General features: G+C 43.7%; 2 protein-coding genes across 5 annotated transcripts in view; one reads left to right on the top strand and one right to left on the bottom strand.

The window, feature by feature from the left end:
* The window catches only part of WDR53 (WD repeat domain 53), a 39,781-nt gene extending 28,883 nt beyond the window's left edge, over positions 1 to 10,898 (top strand). For all 4 annotated transcript variants that reach the window (XM_075340990.1, XM_075340988.1, XM_075340991.1 and 1 more), the window contains exons 2-3: positions 1,948 to 2,441; positions 4,915 to 10,898. In XM_075340990.1, coding sequence (XP_075197105.1) covers positions 1,962 to 2,441; positions 4,915 to 5,496 — 1,062 coding nt within the window. In that variant the 5' untranslated portion in view covers positions 1,948 to 1,961 and the 3' untranslated portion in view covers positions 5,497 to 10,898. The remainder of the gene's footprint in view (positions 1 to 1,947; positions 2,442 to 4,914) is intronic.
* A 5,442-nt stretch (positions 10,899 to 16,340) lies between these two features.
* LOC142295610 (saxiphilin-like) overlaps positions 16,341 to 22,014 on the bottom strand; it is a 111,400-nt gene continuing 105,726 nt past the window's right edge. Inside the window, exons 19-20 of the mRNA XM_075338711.1 lie at positions 21,803 to 22,004; positions 16,341 to 16,474 (exon numbers count right to left, since the gene is read on the bottom strand). Of these exons, the coding sequence (XP_075194826.1) occupies positions 16,443 to 16,474; positions 21,803 to 22,004 (234 nt within the window). The 3' untranslated portion in view covers positions 16,341 to 16,442. The remainder of the gene's footprint in view (positions 16,475 to 21,802; positions 22,005 to 22,014) is intronic.

Raw genomic sequence — 22,014 nt, forward strand, 5'->3', positions numbered from 1 at the left:
GAGGGGGAGCAGGGTCAGGCGTCCTTGTAAAGAGGGGTACAGAATCAGAGGTCTTTGTAAAGAGAGAGAGCAGGGTCAGGGGTCATTTTATAGAGGGGGTCAGGATTCATTGTAAAGAGGGGGTGCAGGGTCAGGTCATTGTAAAGAGAGGGAGCAGGGTCAGGGGTCATTGTAAAGAGGGGGTGCACGGTCGGGGGTCATTGTAAAGAGGGGTACAGAATCAGGGGTCTTTGTAAAGAGCGAGAGCAGGGTCAGGGATCATTGTATAGAGGGGGGCAGGGTCAGGGGTCATTGTAAAGAGGGGGGCAGGGTCAGGGGTCTTTGTAAAGAGAGGGAGCAGGGTCAGGGGTCATTGTAAAGAGGGGGCGCAGGGTCGGGGGTCATTGTAAAGAGGGGTACAGAATCAGGGGTCTTTGTAAAGAGAGGGAGCAGGGTCAGGGATCATTGTATAGAGGGGGGCAGGGTCAGGGGTCTTTGTAAAGAGGGGTACAGAATCAGGGGTCTTTGTAAAGAGAGGGAGCAGGGTCAGGGATCATTGTATAGAGGGGGGCAGGGTCAGGGGTCTTTGTAAAGAGGGGTACAGAATCAGGGGTCTTTGTAAAGAGAGGGAGCAGGGTCAGGGGTCATTGTAAAGAGGGGGTGCAGGGTCGGGGGTCATTCTAAAGAGGGGTACAGAATTAGGGGTCTTTGTAAAGAGAGGGAGCAGGGTCAGGGATCATTGTATAGAGGGGGAGCAGGGTCAGGGGTCATTGTAAAGAGGGGGAGCAGGGTCAGGGGTCATTGTATAAAGGGGGAGCAGGGTCAGGGGTCATTGTAAAGAGGTGGATGCAGGTTCAGGGGTCATTGTAAAGAGGGGGTGCAGGGTCGGGTCTTAGTAATGAGGGGGAGCAGGGTCAGGGGTCATTGTAAGGAGGGGGAGCAGGGCAGGTGGTGCTGCGCCAAGTGTGATCAGTGGATTCCTTGTTATCTGTCATTTTAAGCCGTTCACAGAAAAGGACATCAAATCCCCAAAAAACAATCGGACAAAAAAAGCAGCCGTAATTGCCAATATCGGGTCACAATGCTAATGTACCGCATGCAGCAGACGCTGTGATAAAGGGCGGAGGCCGCACAGGTGCACAATACTGATGTATCCTGCAGTCCGTTAATACGGGACCTGTCATTGTGATCCTGCCTCTGAAGTTAATGAGCCTGCTGAAAACTGAGAGGGCACAAAATAGGACTCTAAAATAGCCCCAGTGGTCAGTGTGAACATTGCAAGATTCATAATTTTCCATTTTTAATAAAAATGTTAGTTTGAGAAAAAAAAAATGCTGCTAACAATTTTTATTTATTTTTTCTTTTTATACAAATATGTGTAACATAAACCTGATTTAAAGCATTGGTCTTTTTCGGATGACCAGGTCCCTTTAAATGCAGATTGAGATTCCAGACTTAAAGGGGTATTCCCATCTCCACGATACTATCCAAATATATAGTAGGTGTAATAATAATAATAATAATAATAATAATTTTAGCAAATATCTTCAATTAGAAATGTAGCATAGTCCTCCTGATTACCATAGCTATGTGGCTTACCTCATGTGCAGGGCATTGCAGGACTTTGAGTATCCATGGTTATGACCACACATAGTCAGTTAGTTACCGTAGTTGCTTGTGGTCATAACCATGGATACCTAAGGTCTTGTAATGCCCTGCACATGAGGTAAGAGACATGGCTATATTAGGAGAACTATAATACATTTCTAATTGTAGGTATTTGCTAATATTATTATTACACCTAATACATGTTAGAATAGGATTTTAGAGATGGGAATAACCCTTTAGACTCCAGCTAACCAGTGCTCATAATAAGAAACACTTTTCTCCCGGTTGAGAACGTGTGAAAGGTTTTGATGATCTCATTTCATGATATTTACTTTGTAAACTTTTATTATCCTTTCTTAGCTGGCAGTGGAGCAATGGCTGCAAAGTGGGACTCTGGCCACGCCAGCCCTGTGCTGAGCCTAGCCATCAGCAAGGAGAGAGTGATTGCTTCCGGGGCTGAGAACGGGGAGCTGGCCATCTGGAGTGAGCAAGGAACCCCCATCAGCAAGGTGCACCTGAAGGGCGATAACGATGTGACGGGATTAGCGTTTTCCCCGCTTTCTTTCTCCAAGGTCTATGTTGCTCATGGGGAGACCATCTCTGTGCTGGACACTAGAGCGTTGGGAGACCCAATGGAGATGTTCACCATCAACAAAGAAGAGATCAACTGTATTTCTGTCAATGAAACAGACAGCCTGCTAGCGGCTGCGGATGACTCTGGTACCGTGAAAGTCCTGGACCTGCAGAGTAAGAAGGTCTGCAGAACCCTGCAGAGACACACTAATATATGCTCCGCAGTTACCTTCAGACCCCACCGGCCACAAAGTCTAGTCTCCTGTGGCCTTGACATGCAGGTGAGTTATTACCTGGACTCTTCTTTGACATTTCACATTTATTTCCTACAGGGCTGTGGAATCGGTAAGCCAAACCTTCGACTCCGACTCCTCAATTTCTCTTGCACCGACTCAGACTCCTACATATATTGCTTATAGTTAGGTGAAAAATTTATTGTAGTACATGAACATGTGTATGTGAACATCAGACATTTAATAATTTTTACACTTATACAATAATCAAGATATTTGGATAGAACATAAAATATATTTATTGGAATACAACTTTAGAACACAAATAACTGTAATAAATTGTAAATATGTAATACACTATGTAATATACAGTAGATTACATATATATCTTTGTGTGTGTGTGTATATATATATATATATATATATATATTTTACATATTTAGAATTTATTAGTTTTTTGTGTTCTAAAGCTGTATTCCAATAAATATATTTTATGATCTATCTAAATATCTTGATTATTGTATCATAAAAATGATTAAATGTCTGATGTTCACGTTGCACTACAATACATTTTTCACTTAAATATAAGCATTATACTAAATGTTATTATTTAGTAAAATATTCAGCACATTCTGCATTGCACTACTGTCCCCAATTTATTATATATTTTAGGAGTCGGTGCATTTTATACCGACTCCGACTCCACCAAAATGAGCTCCGACTCAGACTCCACAGCCCTGATTTCCTGGAGACTTATAAACACATGACAAAGTCGGGCGAGTATTTATAGGGGTGTTCTAGTTTCAGCAAATAAAACTGATTAATTGTGTAATGAAAAAATTGGAATACACCGTGTATACTAGAGTATAAATCAACCTAAATGTAAGGCACCTAAGTTTACCACAAAAAAGTGGGGAAACTTATTGACGCGAGTATAAGCCTAGGATTATCAGACGTACCCCAAATTTAGAGAACGAAGATTGGGAAAAATAATTTTTAATGTTAAAATGTAGGTGTGCCTTATAACCTGGATAAAGCTTACCAGCGTGGCGGAGTCACAGGACGGAGGATTGACTATGCTCTGGTTCGGGGATGTAGCGTTGGTGTGGCGGCTCTTGAGGGTTGGCTATACAGGGGGGTTCAGCGGTATCGCAGCGGCCAATCCCATTGGGCTTGACGGTGGGCTCCATTGAGCCGGCTGGCAGTTGATGCAATAGACAAAAAAAAAAACAGCCGCGGAAGTGGCGCGTGCTCAGATTGAGATTTTGGCTCTATGGGATCTAAATCTGGGCACGCACCACTTCCGCAGCCATATTCTTGATGTCTATCATGTCAATCACTGACTTGCTCAACGGGGTTTGCTGGCTGGGTCAATGGCGCCCGCTGTGACACCCCTGAAGCTCAAGTATCACCGACCCTTATAAGCTGCCACAACAGCCTTGAGCCACAGTATCGCATACCCTACGTCCTGTGACACCACTCCACTGGGCCGACCTGGTAAGCTTTATCCGGATTATAAGACACCCCCCCTCCCATTTTCCCACCAGTTTTGGGGGAAATAATGTGTCTTATAATCCGTAAGTGGGACCCTCACTCGAGTATAAGATAAGGGGGGGATTTTTCAGCACAACTGTGCTGAAAAAGTTGGCTTATATGGTACTTTCTGATCCTGTTCCTCGCTGCTGTCAAGATCTCTGCTTGCAATCATTGAATAGCAATGCTTCTGTTTGGATAAAATTCTGTCCTGGTGATGTGAGGAGCACGGCTCGTTACAAGACGCCACTCTCAGATATGGTAATAAGTCTTGCGCTTTCGCCACATAACCAGGAGAAGGAACATTGAAGAGTCCTACAAAATAACTGCAAGTAGAGATCAGAGTCTATGAGGTATTCCTGCAAATGTCAGCACTGGTGGCTCGCCATCTTCACCCGCTGATATTTTCCAAGGATTGACAGCAGTCAGTAGGGATTTTTTTATAGACTTTGAGAGAAGGAAGAATATTGCTAAAGTTAAAAGGAGTCCGTAGGCACACAATGACTGTTCAAACCAAGCAGTAGCAATCTGTGCACCCTTGGCGTGGCCAAATTGTTTAGTGCACCTTTCCTCCTACTTTTTTTCTACCTGTCTTTTCTCCCATCTTCCTAGATTAACCGCTCTGGCTTTATAGGTGGCAGAGGAGAACGATGATGGAAAACAAGTAGGTGGGAAGGTGGCTTGAACTGTTTTGGCTCACCGAGTGCATGTGCTTGGTGTGATTAGTCATTTTGCACTGGTGGACTCCAGTATGTGTTGCTGCATCCTCTTATTGAATTTTCAGTTCTCTGCAGGGATCACATAGCCACAGTTATATCACCTTTTGAGTAAGTTGTTGCATATTAAATCTCTGACATTTGTAAATGTATTGATTTATAAATTGAAGAATATCAATCAATGAGAATTCAGTCAAAGTGGGATCTGCTCCGTTCACTGTGATGAAGGGGAGGATATTAGAAACATTCATGTCTTGTTTTGTCTTCTGTAGGTGATGCTCTGGAACGTGCAGAAAGCCAGACCCCTATGGCTTACCAATCTGCAACACTTGGCACAAGATGAAGAAGATCTGGATCTCCATCAGTCGCCCGATCAGCTCTTTAATCCACCCCTCGCTCATTCACTTTCCATATCCAGCTGCGGGAATGTATTCTGCTGCGGTGCTGAGGACGGCAAAATCCGATCATTTCGAATAACGGAAACTCGTTTTGAGGAAGAGGTCTGCTTTAAGGCTCATACCCAAGGGGTCTCCCAAGTCAGTTTTATAGGGCAAGACCCTGGACAGAGTTTGCTACTTTCTGGTGGAAATGATGGCAGAGTATGTGTCTGGAATCTGAAAAAAGAGACCGCACAACCTCAGAAACAGCAAAAACCTCACCACCCAAAGAAGTCTGCATCCAAGGGGAAAGGGAAACAAACGGCTGAGACGTCTGCAAGAGTTAGTTCTAGTCTTTGCATTGAACATGGAGAAAAAGTAAACTGGATCCTTGGAGCTGAACTCCAGGGATCAAAAGTGGTTCTGGTTGCAGACCCTAGCAATGCCATATCCGTGTACCAGCTTGGGGAGCTGTAGATTGCCGAGGCTGCACAGATCCAGCACCTCATCTGTCGATGCCGAACTTTCGGTGTTGCATCGATAACCTCCTGCCAGGCTTCATTCTTGCTTTCTTTTGTAGCTAATAGGACTGGTGCATGGGATCTGCTGATACCGGTCAGGCAGTCGGTAATGTCACATCAGCAGCACCTCTCTCCTCCCAATACAGATGAGGTGACAGACAATACAATTAGGCTATGTGCGCACACTGCGTTTTTTTGACGCTGCGTTTTTGTGCGTTTTTGGCCGCTAAAACCGCACAAAAACGCACCCGCGGCAAAAAAACGCGGCAAAAACGCACCCGTTGTGCCGCGATTTGGTGCGTTTTTTTGCTGCGTTTTGCTGCGTTTTTGCTCACTGCGTCTTTATGCGTTTATCAGTGAATAAAAAAAAAAGGTCTGATGTCATTTCCTTCATCAATGTGTTCTTCATTCTCCACTAGTGTATGCAGAAGAGCAGACAGCTGCAGAACTACAAGGCTCAGCATACTCCATCCAATAGTGTATGCAGGAGAGCAGACAGCAGCTGCAGAACTATAAGGCTCAGCATGCTCCATCCAGGACTGTATGCTTGAGGGAGAGTCAGGGGAAGCAGACCTACAAGGCTCAGCATCCTCCATCCAATAGTGTATGCAGGAGACCAGACAGCAGCTGTCGAACTACAAGGCTCAGCATCCTCCTTCCAGGACTGTATGCAGGATTTCTTTGCCCCCCCCAACAAAAAAAATGACGTGGGTTTCGCCATATTTTTGTATGCTAGCCGGGTACAGCAGGCAGGTACGGGCTGCCCCCAACCCCCAGCTGCCTATTTGTACCCGGCTGGGAACCAAAAATATAGGGAAGCCCTTTTTTTTTAAATTATTTCATGAATTTCATGAAATAATTTAAAAAAAAAAATGACGTGAGCTTCACCCAATTTTTGAGTCCAGCCGGGTACAACTAGGCAGCTGGGGATTGGAATCCACAGTGCAGGGTGCCCATGCTTTCTGGGCACCCCCGCTGTGAATTGCAGTCCCGCAGCCACCCCAGAAAATGGTGCTTTCATAGAAGCGCCATCTTCTGGCGCTGTATCCAACTCTTCCAGCTGCCCTGAAGCCGGGTGGCTAGCTGGGTAATAATGGAGTTAGGGCTAGCTGTATATTATCAGCTAGCCCTAAGCCCGAAATTCATGGTGTCACGCCAATATTCGACATGGCCACCATGAATTTCTAGTAAAGATAAAAAAAAAAACACAACACAGAAAAATATTTTTATTAGAAATAAAACACAACACATTTAGTGACTCCATCTTTATTGAAATAAAGAACCCCCTCCGCAGTAATCCTGGGTCAGGGTCCCGCGCCCTCCAATCCGGATCCAATATCATCTGATCGGTTTGCTGGAAGGCAAAGCGATCAGATGATGTGTCAGGATCAAGTGCCTGAATCCCATCACACATCAGCTGATTGTATAAAAGCCGATTATACAATCAGCTGATGCATCGGTGCAAAAAAAAATAAAAAAAAAAATACTCACTTATGTGCTGATTACCGGCAGCTCCTGCAGCGATGGGGCGGGAGTCTGATCCTGTCCGATCGCTGCAGCAGCTGCCGATAATCAGGGATGAAGTCTCCTGACGCATCCGCTGATACCGGCCGGGCGCCCGCGTCACCGCAATACTTACGATCACCTGATGCGTCAGGTGACTGCATCAGGTGATCCATCGCCAGGTCCTGCATCCATCGGAGGTTTCCCGGCCGTCTGCACACAGCCGGAGCGGCGATACCGTGAGAGGAGATGGGAGCGGGCATGGCACCGAGAGTCTGCAGACAGGTGAGTATAACTTTTTTTTTTTTTTTTTTTTTTTTCTACTGTTAACTTTTGTTTTCGCAGCCGCTTCCACCTCCCGCCCATACATGGCGCCGCACGGCAGCATACATGCACAGGACGGGAGGTGGACGCGGCGGTGACGGTACCGGGAGGATTCACGCTTCTGTATATGCTGACAGAAGGAATCCTCTTCCTGTACACGTCACTTTACTACCCACCTCCTGCGTTTTATAGCTGCGTTTTTGGTCTTCAAAACGCACCAAAACGCAGCTATTTGCGTTTCTCATTGCGTCTTTCAACATCCCATTGAACTCAATGGATGAAAAGCGCAGTGAAAAACGCGGGAATAATTGACATGCTGCGTTTTTGTGGCACCACACAAACGCAGCTGAAAAAAAACAGATGTGTGCGGACAGCAAAAATTAAAACTCATAGACTTTGCTGGGGAAGCAAAGTCCTGCAGTTTTGAGGCCAAAAACGCACCCGAAAAACGCGCAAAAACGCCGCGAAAAACGCACTGTGCGCACATAGCCTAAAGGTTTATTAGCAGCACACATGCGCACCCAAGTTATATTGATAGATCCTTTCCGTGACCCGCCAGTCAATAGTCAGTGCCTTACAAAAGCGTTATACTTAATCTGCATGAAGACAGGACAGTAATCTGTGATTATCATGACGTGCAGACCCCGGCACAATGGATACAAGTTATGCTCCAGTAATGTGCAGGGTTAATTCCAAGACAGGTAGCCCCGATTCATTAAGACCAGCGTTGTACACACAAGTCTTAAGGTAGGGGCGTGGTGAAGTAAGATGCACCAAATTCATTAAGAATAAGTGTTTGTTCTTTCTTTATTGTTATTGCATCTTCTCAGTGGCATGCACCTAGTCACATGCTTCCCCACCCAAGGAGTGGAGTAATATTTCTGGCGTAACCTTTGGTGATTTTGGCAGGGAGAACCACATTCCCTCCCTCCCAGTGCTTTGCCCATTTTGATGGAAATGACCTCGACTAGTTTCCTTTCAATGTGTTTTACTCCAGAAAACTAGAGTAAAGGCCGCTTTAAACGCAGCAACATCGCTAGTGACGTCACTCATGAAAGCACCCGCCCCCATCGTTTGTGCGTCACGGGCAAATCGCTGCCCATGGCACACAGTATCGCTTGGAAGCGTCACACATACTTACCTTCCTAGCGACGTTGCTGTGGCCGGCAAACAACCCCTTTTTTAACGGGGAGGTTCATGCGACGTCAATCATCGGGCCACCAATAGAAGTGGAGGGACGGAGACCAGCCGCATTAATGACACGCCCACCTCGTTGCCGGCAGGACGTCGTTCCCGGGGTGTCACACGTAGCGATGTGTGCTGCCTAAGGAATGACGAACAACCTGCGTCCGGCACCAGCAACGATTTGTGGGAAATGAACAATGTGTCAACGATTAGGTGAGTACTTCTGATCGTTAACACTCGCTCATAGGTGTCACACATAATGACGCTGGATGTGCGTCAGGAATTCCGTGACACCAACGACATATTGTTAGCGATATCGTTTCGTGTAAAGCCCCCTTTGCACTGATGAATTTGCACAATAGTATTTATAGGTGTTTCAAACCAAAGATACCTGCAGTCATAATGTTAGTGACCCATATGTTGGTAAATGTATTCACAGGTGTCAGAGCACGACAAAGCTCTGCAACATACATGGCAACCGATAGAGCGGTGACATTACTGCAGGAAGTATACTTGATAACGATCCTTTTTTCTTGACACTTTGGATACTGTGTATCATGTTGGAATTAACATTTCCCAATACTGAAGCATGACTTGTGATTGTGCCGAGGCTTGTACTTTATTATTATGCTACATAGAGGCTGATGCTTAACATGTTTCAGGTTCCAGCTTCAGGCACATATCATTTTATAAGTTGCTAAATTGTTGGAAAATCAACCTAAAGGGGTAGACCACTTCTAGGACAACCCCTTCTGTTTCCACATGTTTACCACAGGTAAAATAAAAAAGCCTTTACTCGCTTCTGCAGCTAACTCTGTTCCAGTGGTGACAAGGCTTGCGTTTCCAGGGCTCACATGACATTGTGACATCACACAAGCCCCGCGTCCACAGCCTGCGCCGACCTCTCTCTCCCCGCGTCCACAGCCTGCGCCGGCCTCTCTCTCCCCGCGTCCACAGCCTGCGCCGGCCTCTCTCTCCCCGCGTCCACAGCCTGCGCCGGCCTCTCGCTCCCCGCGTCCACAGCCTGCGCCGGCCTCTCGCTCCCCGCGTCCACAGCCTGCGCCGGCCTCTCTCTCCCCGTGTCCACAGCCTGCGCTGGCCTCTCTTTCCCCGCGTCCACAGCCTTCGCCGGCTTCTCTCTCCCCCGCGTCCACAGCCTGCGCCGGCTTCTTTCTCCCTGCGTCCACAGCCTGCACCGGCTTCTCTCTCCCTGCGTCCACAGCCTGCGCCGGCTTCTCTCTCCCCGCGTCCACAACCTGCACAGGCTTCTCTCTCCCTGCGTCCACAGCCTGCTCCGGCTTCTCTCTCTCTCTCTGCCTTTGGACAAACTAATTAATCGACAGGAAGTAAGTACCGCATCCACCACTCACTTTCTGTTGATTGCTCCTGTGACTGAAGGCGAGAAGAGACTGGACGCGGAGCTTGCGTGACGTCACAACTTGTATGGTACTGTAAGACCCTTCATTTTTTTTTGCACAGTGAAAATATGCAACGTCAAAAACTCATTGTGGGAATTATGTAGAACTAGGTCCATTTTAAACTAATAACGCAATGGGCCCATTTAAACTGCTGTTTTACATTGTTTTATTCTGGCAAAGCTATAATGCATTATTGTATATATATAAAAGTTGTCTGCGCTCTGTTCTGTTAATTATAGAAAATGTGAATGGGGATTATTTAAAGAAAACAAACATATATTTTATGTGACATTTGTATATTTTCCAAGTTTGAAATGCACCTTCTATATTAAAATTAAGTAAATTTTCTGTACTGCAGAGTCATGTACTTACAAAAGCCTCCGCGCCGCTGATTTTCATTTCCAGGCGGCAAATCATTCTGGTATTTTGGCTGCATAAATCTTCTCAGCTTCCACATTTTTTCTCCAGTCCGGGCGGCTAATCTTTACTTCTTTCCTCTTCAGCAGCTCAATAGTGCCATCTTGTAGCAATGTAAAATAAGCTTTTTGCTGCCGGGCGTTTAGCAACATTTTGTATAGCCAAATAAAATGTAATTTAATTTGGGATAGCAGTATATTGTGTATATATTATGCATCTGGTGAATAGTAAGACATCTCTCACCACTCATGGGTAACCTAATGCAAGTTTACTTCCAAGTGTGAGGATTTAAAAAAGAAAAAAAGCATAAAATTCCTTGTTGTGGCTCTAAGGGTAAAAAACAACATATACTTTTCAGCAGGGTTTAGTCTTGAAAAGTTGCTCCAATCGCCATAAACCTAAATGATCGGACGTCATATAAATAACTGGTGCACTCGGTGAATTCTGTTCAAACTCTTCTTTCTAAAATTTTCAGTAATGTCCATTACATAAGAATCCAATGAAGAAGAAGTCGGGTTAAAAGTGGCACTACATCACAGGATCCAATTGTTGATGAAATCCTTTTTTGTTTAATACAGGTCTACGTGTTTCAGAGATATCCATCTCCATTGAATGTCCTGATGAAGGAGATGGATATATCTCTGAAACGCATAGACCTGTATTAAACATTAAAGGGATTTCATCAACAACTGGATCCTGTGGTGTAGCGCGATATTTAACCCGACTTCTTCTTCCTTGGATACTTATGTGCACATCTCGGGGCTGCGGCTGATCACCCCCATTACAAGTGCATCAAGGGGTTGTGACTTTCACAACCCTGAAAGGTGAGTGTACTCCCTTGGAAATTATCGATCTCCCTACCGGGTAAGACCCTATTTGCGCTTCTTTTTTCCAAACTTTGTCTCGTCATCACATAAGAATGGCATCCTATTGCAAATGATCACCCACATGTATTTCCAAGGAAGTTTCCTTTTGTCCACAAGGGTTTAACAAGTCTTGCAGAGACACTGAAGTCAGTATGAGCTATCTTGGCTGTAGCTGCTAATACTTTGAAGTACACTTTTGTCATTTTGGGTAGGAGTCCATCAGTATGGCACATCTAGGATTGGCAATTATTGCCCACTCTTTCTTGCTCTCCATATGTAAGAATTCGGAGGTGTTTGGTGGTACAGTGCCCTCTTTTGATCAACCACAATTTTTTAATTGAATTCAGACTATTCCAAAAATGTCTGCTTTTTGTGAAGCCATTCCGTTGTTGAGTTGGAGGTAGATAAGGGTGATTGTTCTGAAAGGTAAAATTCCTCTTCAGCTTTTTAGCAGAGATTTCGTTGCAAAATTGACATATTTAGAACGGTTCATAATTCCCTCCATCTTGACTAAAACACCCTGTTCTAGCTACTGATCAACAGCCCCAAAGCATAATGATGCCTCCACCATCCCCACAGGCCACACATACAGTGGTGTTCAAAATAATAGCAGTCCAATATGATTAACCAGATTATTCACTGTTTTTGGTATAAATTCTATTACCACTTGTCAAACAAATTTACCAGTTGGTGGAGAAAATTCGAAAAAAACCACTAGACTCGGCATTCATGATCTGCAGGTTTTTGAGTCTGTTTATGTGAATAGTTAATCGAAAGGAGGGTGTTCAAAATAATAGCAGTGAGGAGTTACATTAGTGAGGTCAATCATTCTGTGAAGAAACCGGTGTGAATCAGGTGGCCCTTATTTGAGGGTGAAGCCAGTACATGTTGTACATGCACTTCTCCTGGAAAGCCTGAGAAATATGAGTCGTTTGAGACATTGTTCAGAAAAACGTCTTACTTTGATTAAAAAGTTTATTGGAGAGGGTAAATCGTAAGTGCAGACAATGAAGGCTGTTCAGCTAAAATGGTCTCCAATACTTTAAAATGGAAGGCAAAAACAGAGAGACGTGGAAGAAAACCGAAGACTACCAATCCAATGGATTGAAGAATAACCAGAATGGCAAAGGCTCAGCCAATGATCAGCTCCAGGATGATTAAAGACCATCTCAAGTTGCCTGTGAGTAGTGTGACAGTTAGAAGACGCCTGTGTGAAGCTAATCTATTAGCAAGAAGTCCCTGTAAAGTCCCACTGTTAAAAAGACATGTACTGAAGCAGATACAATTTCCCAAATAACACATCAATTGGCCTAAAGAGAAATGGAGAAACATTTTGTGGACTGATGAAAGCAAAGTTGTTGTTTTTGGGTCCAAGGGCTGCAGACAGGTCGTCAGACGACCCCCAAACTCTGAATTCAAACCACTGTACACTCTGAAGACCATGAAGCATGGTGGTGCAAGCATCATGATATCGGCATGTTTCTCTTACTATAGTGTCGGACTTATTTATCGCATACCATGGACCAGTTTGCATATATCAAAATACTTGAAGAGGTCATGTTGCCTTACGCTGAAGAAGAAATGCCTTTGAAATTGGTGTTTCAACAAAACAACGACCCTAAATACATAAGCAAACAAGCAAAATCTTGCTTCTAGTCCAACAAAATTGAGGTTATGGAGTGGCTAGCCCAATCCTTGGACCTTAATCCAATAGAGCACTTGTGGGGTGACTTCAACATGACATTTCTGAGGCAAAGCCAACAAATGCAAATAAATTGTCGGATGTAGTCACAGCATCCTGGGCTGGAATAACAGTTGACAGGGGCCAGATGTTTGTTGACTCTGTGCAACATAGATGTGAAGCATGTCTTAAAAACTTTGGTTATACAACTAAATATGAGGTTAATGATTCACAGGAATGCTAAATCCTAAATAAAAAGAGGACAGATTTTGAATATGTAAAAACAAATGCAGACACTGCTATTTTTTTGAACAGCCCAATGTTCATTTTTTATATTTTCTGTAAAGTAGTTAAAAAAATTATATACATTTCTTTGTATTTTTTGATTTAGAAAACGGTGTACAAATGTTCCCAATGCATGGAAATAAAAACTATTAAAGATTTTGGGCTTAACTCATGTTTTTGTACACACTATTATTTTGAACACAACTGTATGAAAAATACCTGCGATTGTTTGTCACATGCAGTACATAACTGGTACTTCCTAGAAAGTCCTGCAGCTCCTTTTAAAGCAGCTATAGGCTTCTTTGCCGCCTCCTAAACCAATCTTCTTGTATTTTCATCAATGTTGGATGGAGAGTTCGAGATAATGTCACCGTTGTGCCAAATTTAAGCCATGTCTTGACTATATTTACAGTGTTTCATGGTATATTATAACTGTGACTATTCCTCTGCTCAGTGTGTCTTTGGTGAAAAGGGTGACCGTTTGCTGCACTATGGAATCCGGGTGTGCTAAGCTGTTGGATAACTGAGCTGTCACTTACCAAACCAATCTGGGATAGGGAGGTGCTGGGCTTCTTCTGATGTTCCCTAAGGTTGCCCGGGTCCTTAGCTGTTAATCCCAGATCTCAGAATTTTGCTCATTAGTGCTTGTTGGTTTAGTTTAATCTGTGCTCTGTGTTCTGATCTATTGCTGCCAGACCATAGACCTCCTCTATCTATCTGCCTTGTCCCTTTGCTTTGACTTGCTATTTTCCTGGTATTCTGATCCCATACTTTGACCTGACTACGCCTTTGTGTATCTCCTTTGTCCTAACATGCTCTCTTGCTATCTGACTCAAGAATGTTTGACTACCATGCCTCTTGACTTGTCTGTGTAGTGATTCGTGTCACAGTAACTTTCAACAATAATATCCCTTTGTTGTGTTGCAAGCTGTTTTTGGACTATGACTTTGACTGTAAAATGCAACTATGAAAATATCAGAAAAATACTACTACAATAGCAAAACTGTGTATGGTGTTAATTAGAATCACTAATTAACGGCACGTGTGTACTGACTACTCTGTATCATGAGGTTAAATGTGATTGGCTCATTTTGAACACAACCACATCCCCAATTATAAGAGGGTGTTCACACTTATATAACCACATTAGTGTAGGTATTATTTTTCTCATGTGATATACATTTATTTATTTAACCAATGCGTGCTTATGGTTTAGACATTCTGTGGCATCCATCCAGATTGTGACTTATACTCCCAATTAGTGTCCACAAACGTTGAGAGCAGAAAGCATGAGTAAAGGGGGTGTTACACGCAGCGATATCGCTGGTGAAAGCACCCGCCCCCGTCGCCACCATCAACTGTAACACTGAAATCTGATTTTGGGGTACAGTTACAGGGGTAAATGAAAATGTTTTATGTACATGTATCGGGAAGTGAGCGGGAACGGTGACTTCACGCAAGAGTCCCAGCAGGAAAGAGGAGACCTTTTTAAGATGTATAATATGTTGTGAAGGAATTTTTCCCCTATTATGGAACGTTTAGCATCACTTATGGGGTTTCTAGCTTCCTTTTGGATCAACATGTTACATCTATTTTCTTAGGTCTACCTTCAACCTTAAAGTGAGCCTGTCAGGTGCAATATGCACCCAGAACCATGAGCAGTTCTGGGTGCATATTGCTAATCTCTGCCTAACCGTCCCTGTATTCACTAGCATAGATAAATAGATTTTTAGAAAAAGTATTTCTAAAGATAATTTATTATATGCTAATGAGGCCAGTGAGTAGTCGCAAGGGAGTTAGTTCTCTTGGCTAGTCGGCCCCCTTAGCATGTCGGCATGCCCCTGTGGGCATATTAACATGCTAATGAACGCGCAGCGACTTGCACATACCTCACTCTTAATGGTTTCCGGTTGAGGGTGGATGCGCCCTGCACATGATCCGGAGTCCTCAGCACTTCCGGTCATGCGCACTGTACCTCACTGAAGCCGGGAAGCTTACACCTGGCATTAATTTAGTGCACATGATCGGAAGTCCCGGGGACTCCGGATTATGTGCAGCGGCAGTAAGCATCCATTCCCCACCACCCGTCATCAAGAGAGAGGTATGTGCGGCATCGCTGTGCATTCATTAGCATGTTAGCATGCCCAAAGGAGCAGGAGCGTGCTTATATGCAAAGGGGGCTGACTAGCCAAGGGGACTGACGCCCTTGCGACTAGTAGCTGGCCTCATTAGCATATAATAAATGATCTTTAGAAATACTTTTTCCAAAGATCTCTCTATCTATGCTAGTGTATACAGGGACTGCTGGCAGGGATTAGCAATATGCGCCCAGAACTGCTGGAGGTCCTGGATGCTTATTACACCTGACTGGTTCCCTTTAAAAACTGTGAAATGAAATATAATTCTGTTATGAATCTGCTTACCTGCACAATGGCCCCAGACATCATCATTTAATTGTACACTCATCGTGTGGTACGTCTGATGCATCACTATGAGGATGGGAGGGATAGCCATACTGTAGGGTGCCCTCTTTGTGCCATTTCATTACCCACTAGTGCTTGTAGGTTACCAGTTAGCCTGGGTCACATGATCGTATAAATTTAGGTTTGATTTCCATGTAGAAAAATGTGATGATTTTTTTTCTCACCTGTCGTCTGTGTGCTGTCTGAATATAATCCGACTGAAATGCACAATATAATGTGTGCAGGATTTCCGTAAAATGTTTATAGTCTTCCTAACTACTGCTGCTCAAACACATATAAGTGACCGAAGATCCAAAAAGCTGCGCTGACTTTAGACAATAATTTAGCAGCTTAAATCTGGCACATGCCAATGATAAGTGTGGTGCATTATGTACTCAATAAATTTGATCCCCATTATACTGACATGTATTTACTGGGGGTGACATCTATTTTTTTTTTTCCCCCCACTAAGAATATTCACTTGTACCAGAACTCTAACGCAGCACAAATAGTAAATGTGAGCTGCATTTTTTTCTTTTCCAAGCAAGCAGATTGAATGGATTTGATATGAAAAAGTAGTGTTTTGAGCAAGTCCCCTTGGTTATTGTGTTCTGAAGATTGAGGGCTACGAATAAATAACACGGTCAGTAAATTCTAGGTTTTTATTGGGAAAACTGGAATCTTTAACATGGAGCAATGAAAACAACCAATATTGGAAAAATTGTGGCTGCTCAATGATTGTCTCCACTATTGTCTTCTCATCAGTGATGGAACGAACAAGCAGTCGCCAAAGCTGTAGATACAAAAAGAGGACAAAATGATGTCATATTAAACTTTAAGGGGTTAATGTATCTCCTTGTTGGAGAATGACATGCCAGTGTAAGGAGACTTATAAGCCATGCAATGCTAGGAAATCAAATATGCAAATAGCCTCTTCAGAGACAGAGAGGACTTGAACTCTGGTGCCACCTACTCGAAGTAGTAATTCTAAAAGCCAATACCGACCATTTAACAAGTATTGTAATGATGAGCAAGCATGCGCGCCACTGCTCGATTCTCTATCGAGCATCAGGGTGCTTGGGCATGCTAGTTACTCGAGCCCCGCATGTTTCACGGCTGTTAGCCAATAAACATTTGGTGATTGTCTTGCCTGCCATACACTGTAATGCCATAACCATATTGGCTACTGGCTTTGCTATGATTGGCCGGCCACATTGCATCATTGGATTTTAGGAGACCCAAGGGTGTAATACTTGGCACACTGATCTCTGGAAGCAGTTCAGGGTGAGTTGATGTAAGAGGGACAGCTTGGATTAGAGCAGGCATATAGGTGGGGTTGTACACTTGCACCCTTTTAGTGCCTTTCAGGTGACACTGAAAGGTGTTTTTAGCTTTGTTTAAACTAGTAAATAATTAAAAGAAAACGAAGTGGTGTTAATTAAAAGTAAAAAAAACAATTTTTTTATATCCAGCTAAGGAAAAGTATGCAGCTGCTGGCTGATATTATCAGGTTAGGAAGGTCCATGGTTATTGGGCCCTTCCGAGTCTAAAAATATCAACCCACAGCCGCCCCAGATGTGGCACATCACACTAGATGCACCAATTCTGGTGCTTTGCATCGGCTGTTCCGATTTGCCCTGTGCAGTGGCAATTGGGATAATGGTTTATGGGGTTGATGTCAGCTGTGAATTGTCACCCTGCATGAAACCCTGATGATAGTAATGGAGAGATGTCTATCAGACACCCCCATTACTAATCCAGTAAGTTAAAAGAAAAAACGACCCACAAATATTTTATTTTAAAGAATACTCCCCAACTCTTGCCCTTGTTCATTAATTTATAACAAAATGCCATGAAGTTCCGAAATAATCCACAGAATCTGACGTAGTCCACAAATGGGAAGGTGAAAGTCATAAAAAGAGAGAGGTAAAGAAATAGAAACGAGAAAAAAAAGCCCCACAGCTCTGACGTAGTCCATGGCACTCCCATGACGCCCACCGATTCTATTGTACAGCCTATAGAGCCTTAGGCTGCTTTCACACTACGTTTTTTTTTAACATGCGTCCTGAACGTTTTTTTAACGCAAAAAAAGGATCCAGTGCAAATGCGTTTTCATTTCAATGCATTTGCAATGGACTCGCGTCAACATGCGTTCACCTGCGTTTGCATGCGTTATAGTGACGATCCCGTGACTTGCAGTTTTTTAACTTTTTTCAAAAATGCTACTTGTAGCGTTTTTGAGCTGCGTCCAAATACTGCAAATTGCTGGATCCTGACTATACTGCATGCAAACGTATGTGAACGCTGGCATGCTGATAGACAGGATCCTGCTTGCTCTACTGAACATGCCCAGAAACCAGCCTGGTGTGATCAGTCCCTCTCACCCCCTCCCTCTCTCCCCCTCCCTCTCTCCCCCTCCCTCTCTCCCCCTCCCTCTCTCCCCCTCCCTCTCTCCCCCTCCCTCTCTCCCCCTCCCTCTCTCTCTCTCTCCCCCGCCTGAGAGCTGCGGAGGCTTGTAACCAAGGTAAGCATCGGGTAATTTGCTTGGATACCCATTGTTTACCTTTGTTACGTGTGCAGGGAGCCCGGCTCCTAGCAGCTGCAGACGCTCGTAACCAAGGTAAATATCGGGTATCCAAGCAAGTTACCCGATGTTGACCTTGGTTACGAGCCTCCGCAGCTGTCAGAGGCCGGCTCCCAGTCTGTCACGTTCAGTTCCCCTCACTCCCGGTCACATGACTTCAATGCCCGCCCATAAACTTCAAGTGACCGGATCCTGCAAAATAACACTTGCGTTTGCATGCGTTTTTCTTTGTAAAAACAGGATCCGCTTTTACAGCAAAAAAACGTTCATGATGCATGTTAAAAAAACAGTGTGAAAGCAGCCTTAGTCTGAAAATGACGCTTCATGAGTGTCTCCCAGTCAGGTTGTGATACCACATGACTGTGATGAGCGGTGATGTCAGTAATGTTACCACTCATCACTGTTGGCGCCAGGTCATGCAGAGGGCAGCGCAAGACCTGGAATGTCTCAGGAGTAGTGATGTCAGTAACTCAGTGATGTTACTCGTCAGAGATCAGATTTGGGGGACGTCATGAGAACGCCATGCATTACCTCAGAGCTGCGTGCTTTTTTTTTTATTAAATTGGTGAACGAGTGACAATATCTTTTATTTATTTACCACTTTCTTTTTATGTCCCTCAGATTCCCATTTGTGGACTATGTCTGATTCGCTTGGTGGACTACATTGGAGCTGCATACATTTATTTTTTTTTCCCTTTTAAATTGTTGAACCAAAAATATTGTTGTGTGGGGTTTTTTTGCACTTCTTTTTTTTCATATTGGATTAATAACGGGGTTGTCTGACAGACGCCACTCCATTACGAACACCAGGGCTTGATGCCAGCAAACACTATACATCTGCAATCGGCTCCAGCTACCATTACCCCAACTGCCACTGCACCTGGGCAATTGGAAGAGCCAAGGCAAAGTGGTGGAATCTGTGCATCTAATTTATTGCGCCTGCGGGCTGGTATTTTTAGGCTGGAAAGGGACCAATATCTATGGACCTTAGCTCATTATCAGGAACAAGGGGGACCCCAAGTTGATTTTTTATTTTATTTTAAATAATTTAAAGAAGGCTAAAAACACCCTTTATTGCTACATGAAAGGCACCAAAGGGTGCAAGTGTATAATCTGTAGGGGGACTGTACATTACTTTGCTTTGGTCTTTCAACCAACTTTGTGACAAAAATGCATACAGCAAAAAACGCATCAAAGAAGGCAAGTGATTGGAGGTGGGATTCATGTGGAAATTCAGCTGCGTGAAAGCCTGAACAAATGCTGATCGTGTGCACACAGCTGTTCTTTACTACTATTCATAGTCACTGGAGGTGCATTCAAGGATCGTGAACTATGAAAGAGCTTCATGGAAACATTTTTGATAATATCTAAGTTGGTGAATGAAAGATAGTGTGGGGGGAGTTTTTATTAAAATAAACTATTTTTGTATGCGTTTTTTTTTTTTTTTTTTCCCCACATACTGGGTTAGTAATTGGTATGTCTGATATGCACCTCTCGGTTATTAACCCCTGGGCTTGATACCAGCTGCCATCAACCCTCAAAAATATTACCCTAATTGCCATCCCATAAGAGCAATCAGGCAGCGCCAGGCAAAGTGACTAATGTGATGTGCCACTTCTATGGCGTGCTGCAGGCTGGTATTTTTAGGCTGGGAATGGGCCAATAATCATATATCCTTTCAGCTTGATAATATCAGCCCGCAGCTGTCTGCTTTGCCTTGGCTGGTTATCAAAAATAGGTGGAACCCCCATGCTTTTTTTAAATTATTTAGTTCTCAGCAGTGACCAGGAGTCAGAGAAGCATCGTGGCATCTTTCTCATACTGTTCCCATTGCATTTGAGCGCTATTTTGATATATTTCAGTGCTAGCCTTCCTGTTAGGGTCTTCTGGAAAAATAGTTGAGTTCCCCATTATACTTATTTGAATCAAGCCCGTCTGAGTGTCCAGCCAGCTTGATACGAGAAACGAGCCAAAACGGACCCTCACCACACAGGTCCTGGACCCCTTATGAAGGGACTAACTGTCCTCTCCCAGAATCTCCTTCTCCCTTCTCCCGACGCGTTTCCTATATATCATTCATCAGGGGAGTTAAATAAGGAGACAACCTCTTACTGGGTTAATCTAGAATAAAAAGTGAGAATATGGGGAGAAATAAACGGGGGTTCTTTTTATAAATATGCAATAGCCCCCAAAAGATCTCACCCTATATGGAAGAATCAAAGAGATTGCAGCGACTTACCATATGGTGACAGCACATGTCTTATCGGCTGTCAGCCTTCATAAGGGGTCCAGGACCTGTGTGGTGAGGGTCCGTTTTGGAAACGCCGGATATGAGGACTAACTGAACACATTTTTGGGAGACAAGACACCAGCAAATTGGGTGAGATTGTTCCCTATCAGATACAACCAGGTTAACAACTTGGCTATTTAAATCTCTGGTTAATGCTGATTTGTTTAACCGAATGTGGAGCATATTAATCACACACCTGTGGGTATTATGGTCACGTTAGTGATTAACGCCACTGTTGATTTGTGAATAGGATCTAAGTGAGCATCTGCATTAATAATCTTGACCATATCGGTTATATCTGTTGAAATTTGCCAGCACTAATGTGTGTATTGATGTCATTGTGTGTTTATAGGGTATGCTAGTCCTCCGAGTTGCATGGAGGATCTTGCAACCTATGGAATTTTAGGCATAGGCAAGGTGATCCTTCCCTATTTTTAGAAGAACTATTAAAAGTTATATTTTAGAGAAAAAAAAAAGAAAAAAACTTTACTCACCTTCTCCAGCCCTGCTGTCTCTGCCACTGCTGTCACTTGCTTCTGACCGCCGCTCATTATGCTCATTGCATATTTACTTCACTGCGGGCCGGAAGCAGCAGCAGCAGCGGGGAGTCGGCAGGACCGGAGACCGAAGATCAGCACCACGGACAGAGAAGCCAGGGACAGGTGAGTAGAAAGTTCCCGTTCTCCGTGTGTTATCCGTGATAACACACGGAGAACACACGTGTGCCATAAACACGTCTCACGGAGGGCAATACGCACCTTTGACACGTCCGTGAAAAATGTGTGAAAGAGTGGAGTGCGCATCTCCAAAAATCCTAATCCAGTAAGGGACTGGAGAAAAATTTGTGACATAATATGCGCCACAATTTTTGTTTAAATTTGTAGGACAGGCATTGCTACCCCCTGTCCCTCCCCAGCTCTATTCACTTTGTTGCAGGTGGCCGAAAGTGGAGTGAAAATACCAAAAGTCCAATTTTATTTTTATGCAAGCTCGCATTGTGCAAAAATTTTCAGTGTTTTTTTTACCTTATTCACAAGCGCATTGTAAACGTTCAGCTAGTTATATATATTTTTGCTGCCATACCCTCTTTTTGTAGGACTAAACAGGACATTTATATTCTAAATATCCTGTATATTACAAATATCCCCTAAATTGTGAGATCTGAGACAATAGCTGACAAATAATAAAACATTTGATTTATCAGTACATTTTTGACCTGCTGACCGATGATTAATCGGAATATGTACCTGATTTGGGTAGGCAGTTGTTCTCTTTGTACAAAGCTTTGTACAATGGTTTACCAAATACATCATCCATAACGTCTCTATCATGCATCCGGTCAAACTCTACCAAGCATTGTGTGCGATCACTGAAGAGCAGGTTTTGGCCGTGACTTGAAGAAAACATCTGAAAAATGTCCTTCTGAAATCCATTCCGTCCATAGAGAGACTGTATAGAA

Source organism: Anomaloglossus baeobatrachus, chromosome 3 (genome assembly GCF_048569485.1).
Source record: "Anomaloglossus baeobatrachus isolate aAnoBae1 chromosome 3, aAnoBae1.hap1, whole genome shotgun sequence".
NCBI lineage: Eukaryota > Metazoa > Chordata > Amphibia > Anura > Aromobatidae > Anomaloglossus > Anomaloglossus baeobatrachus.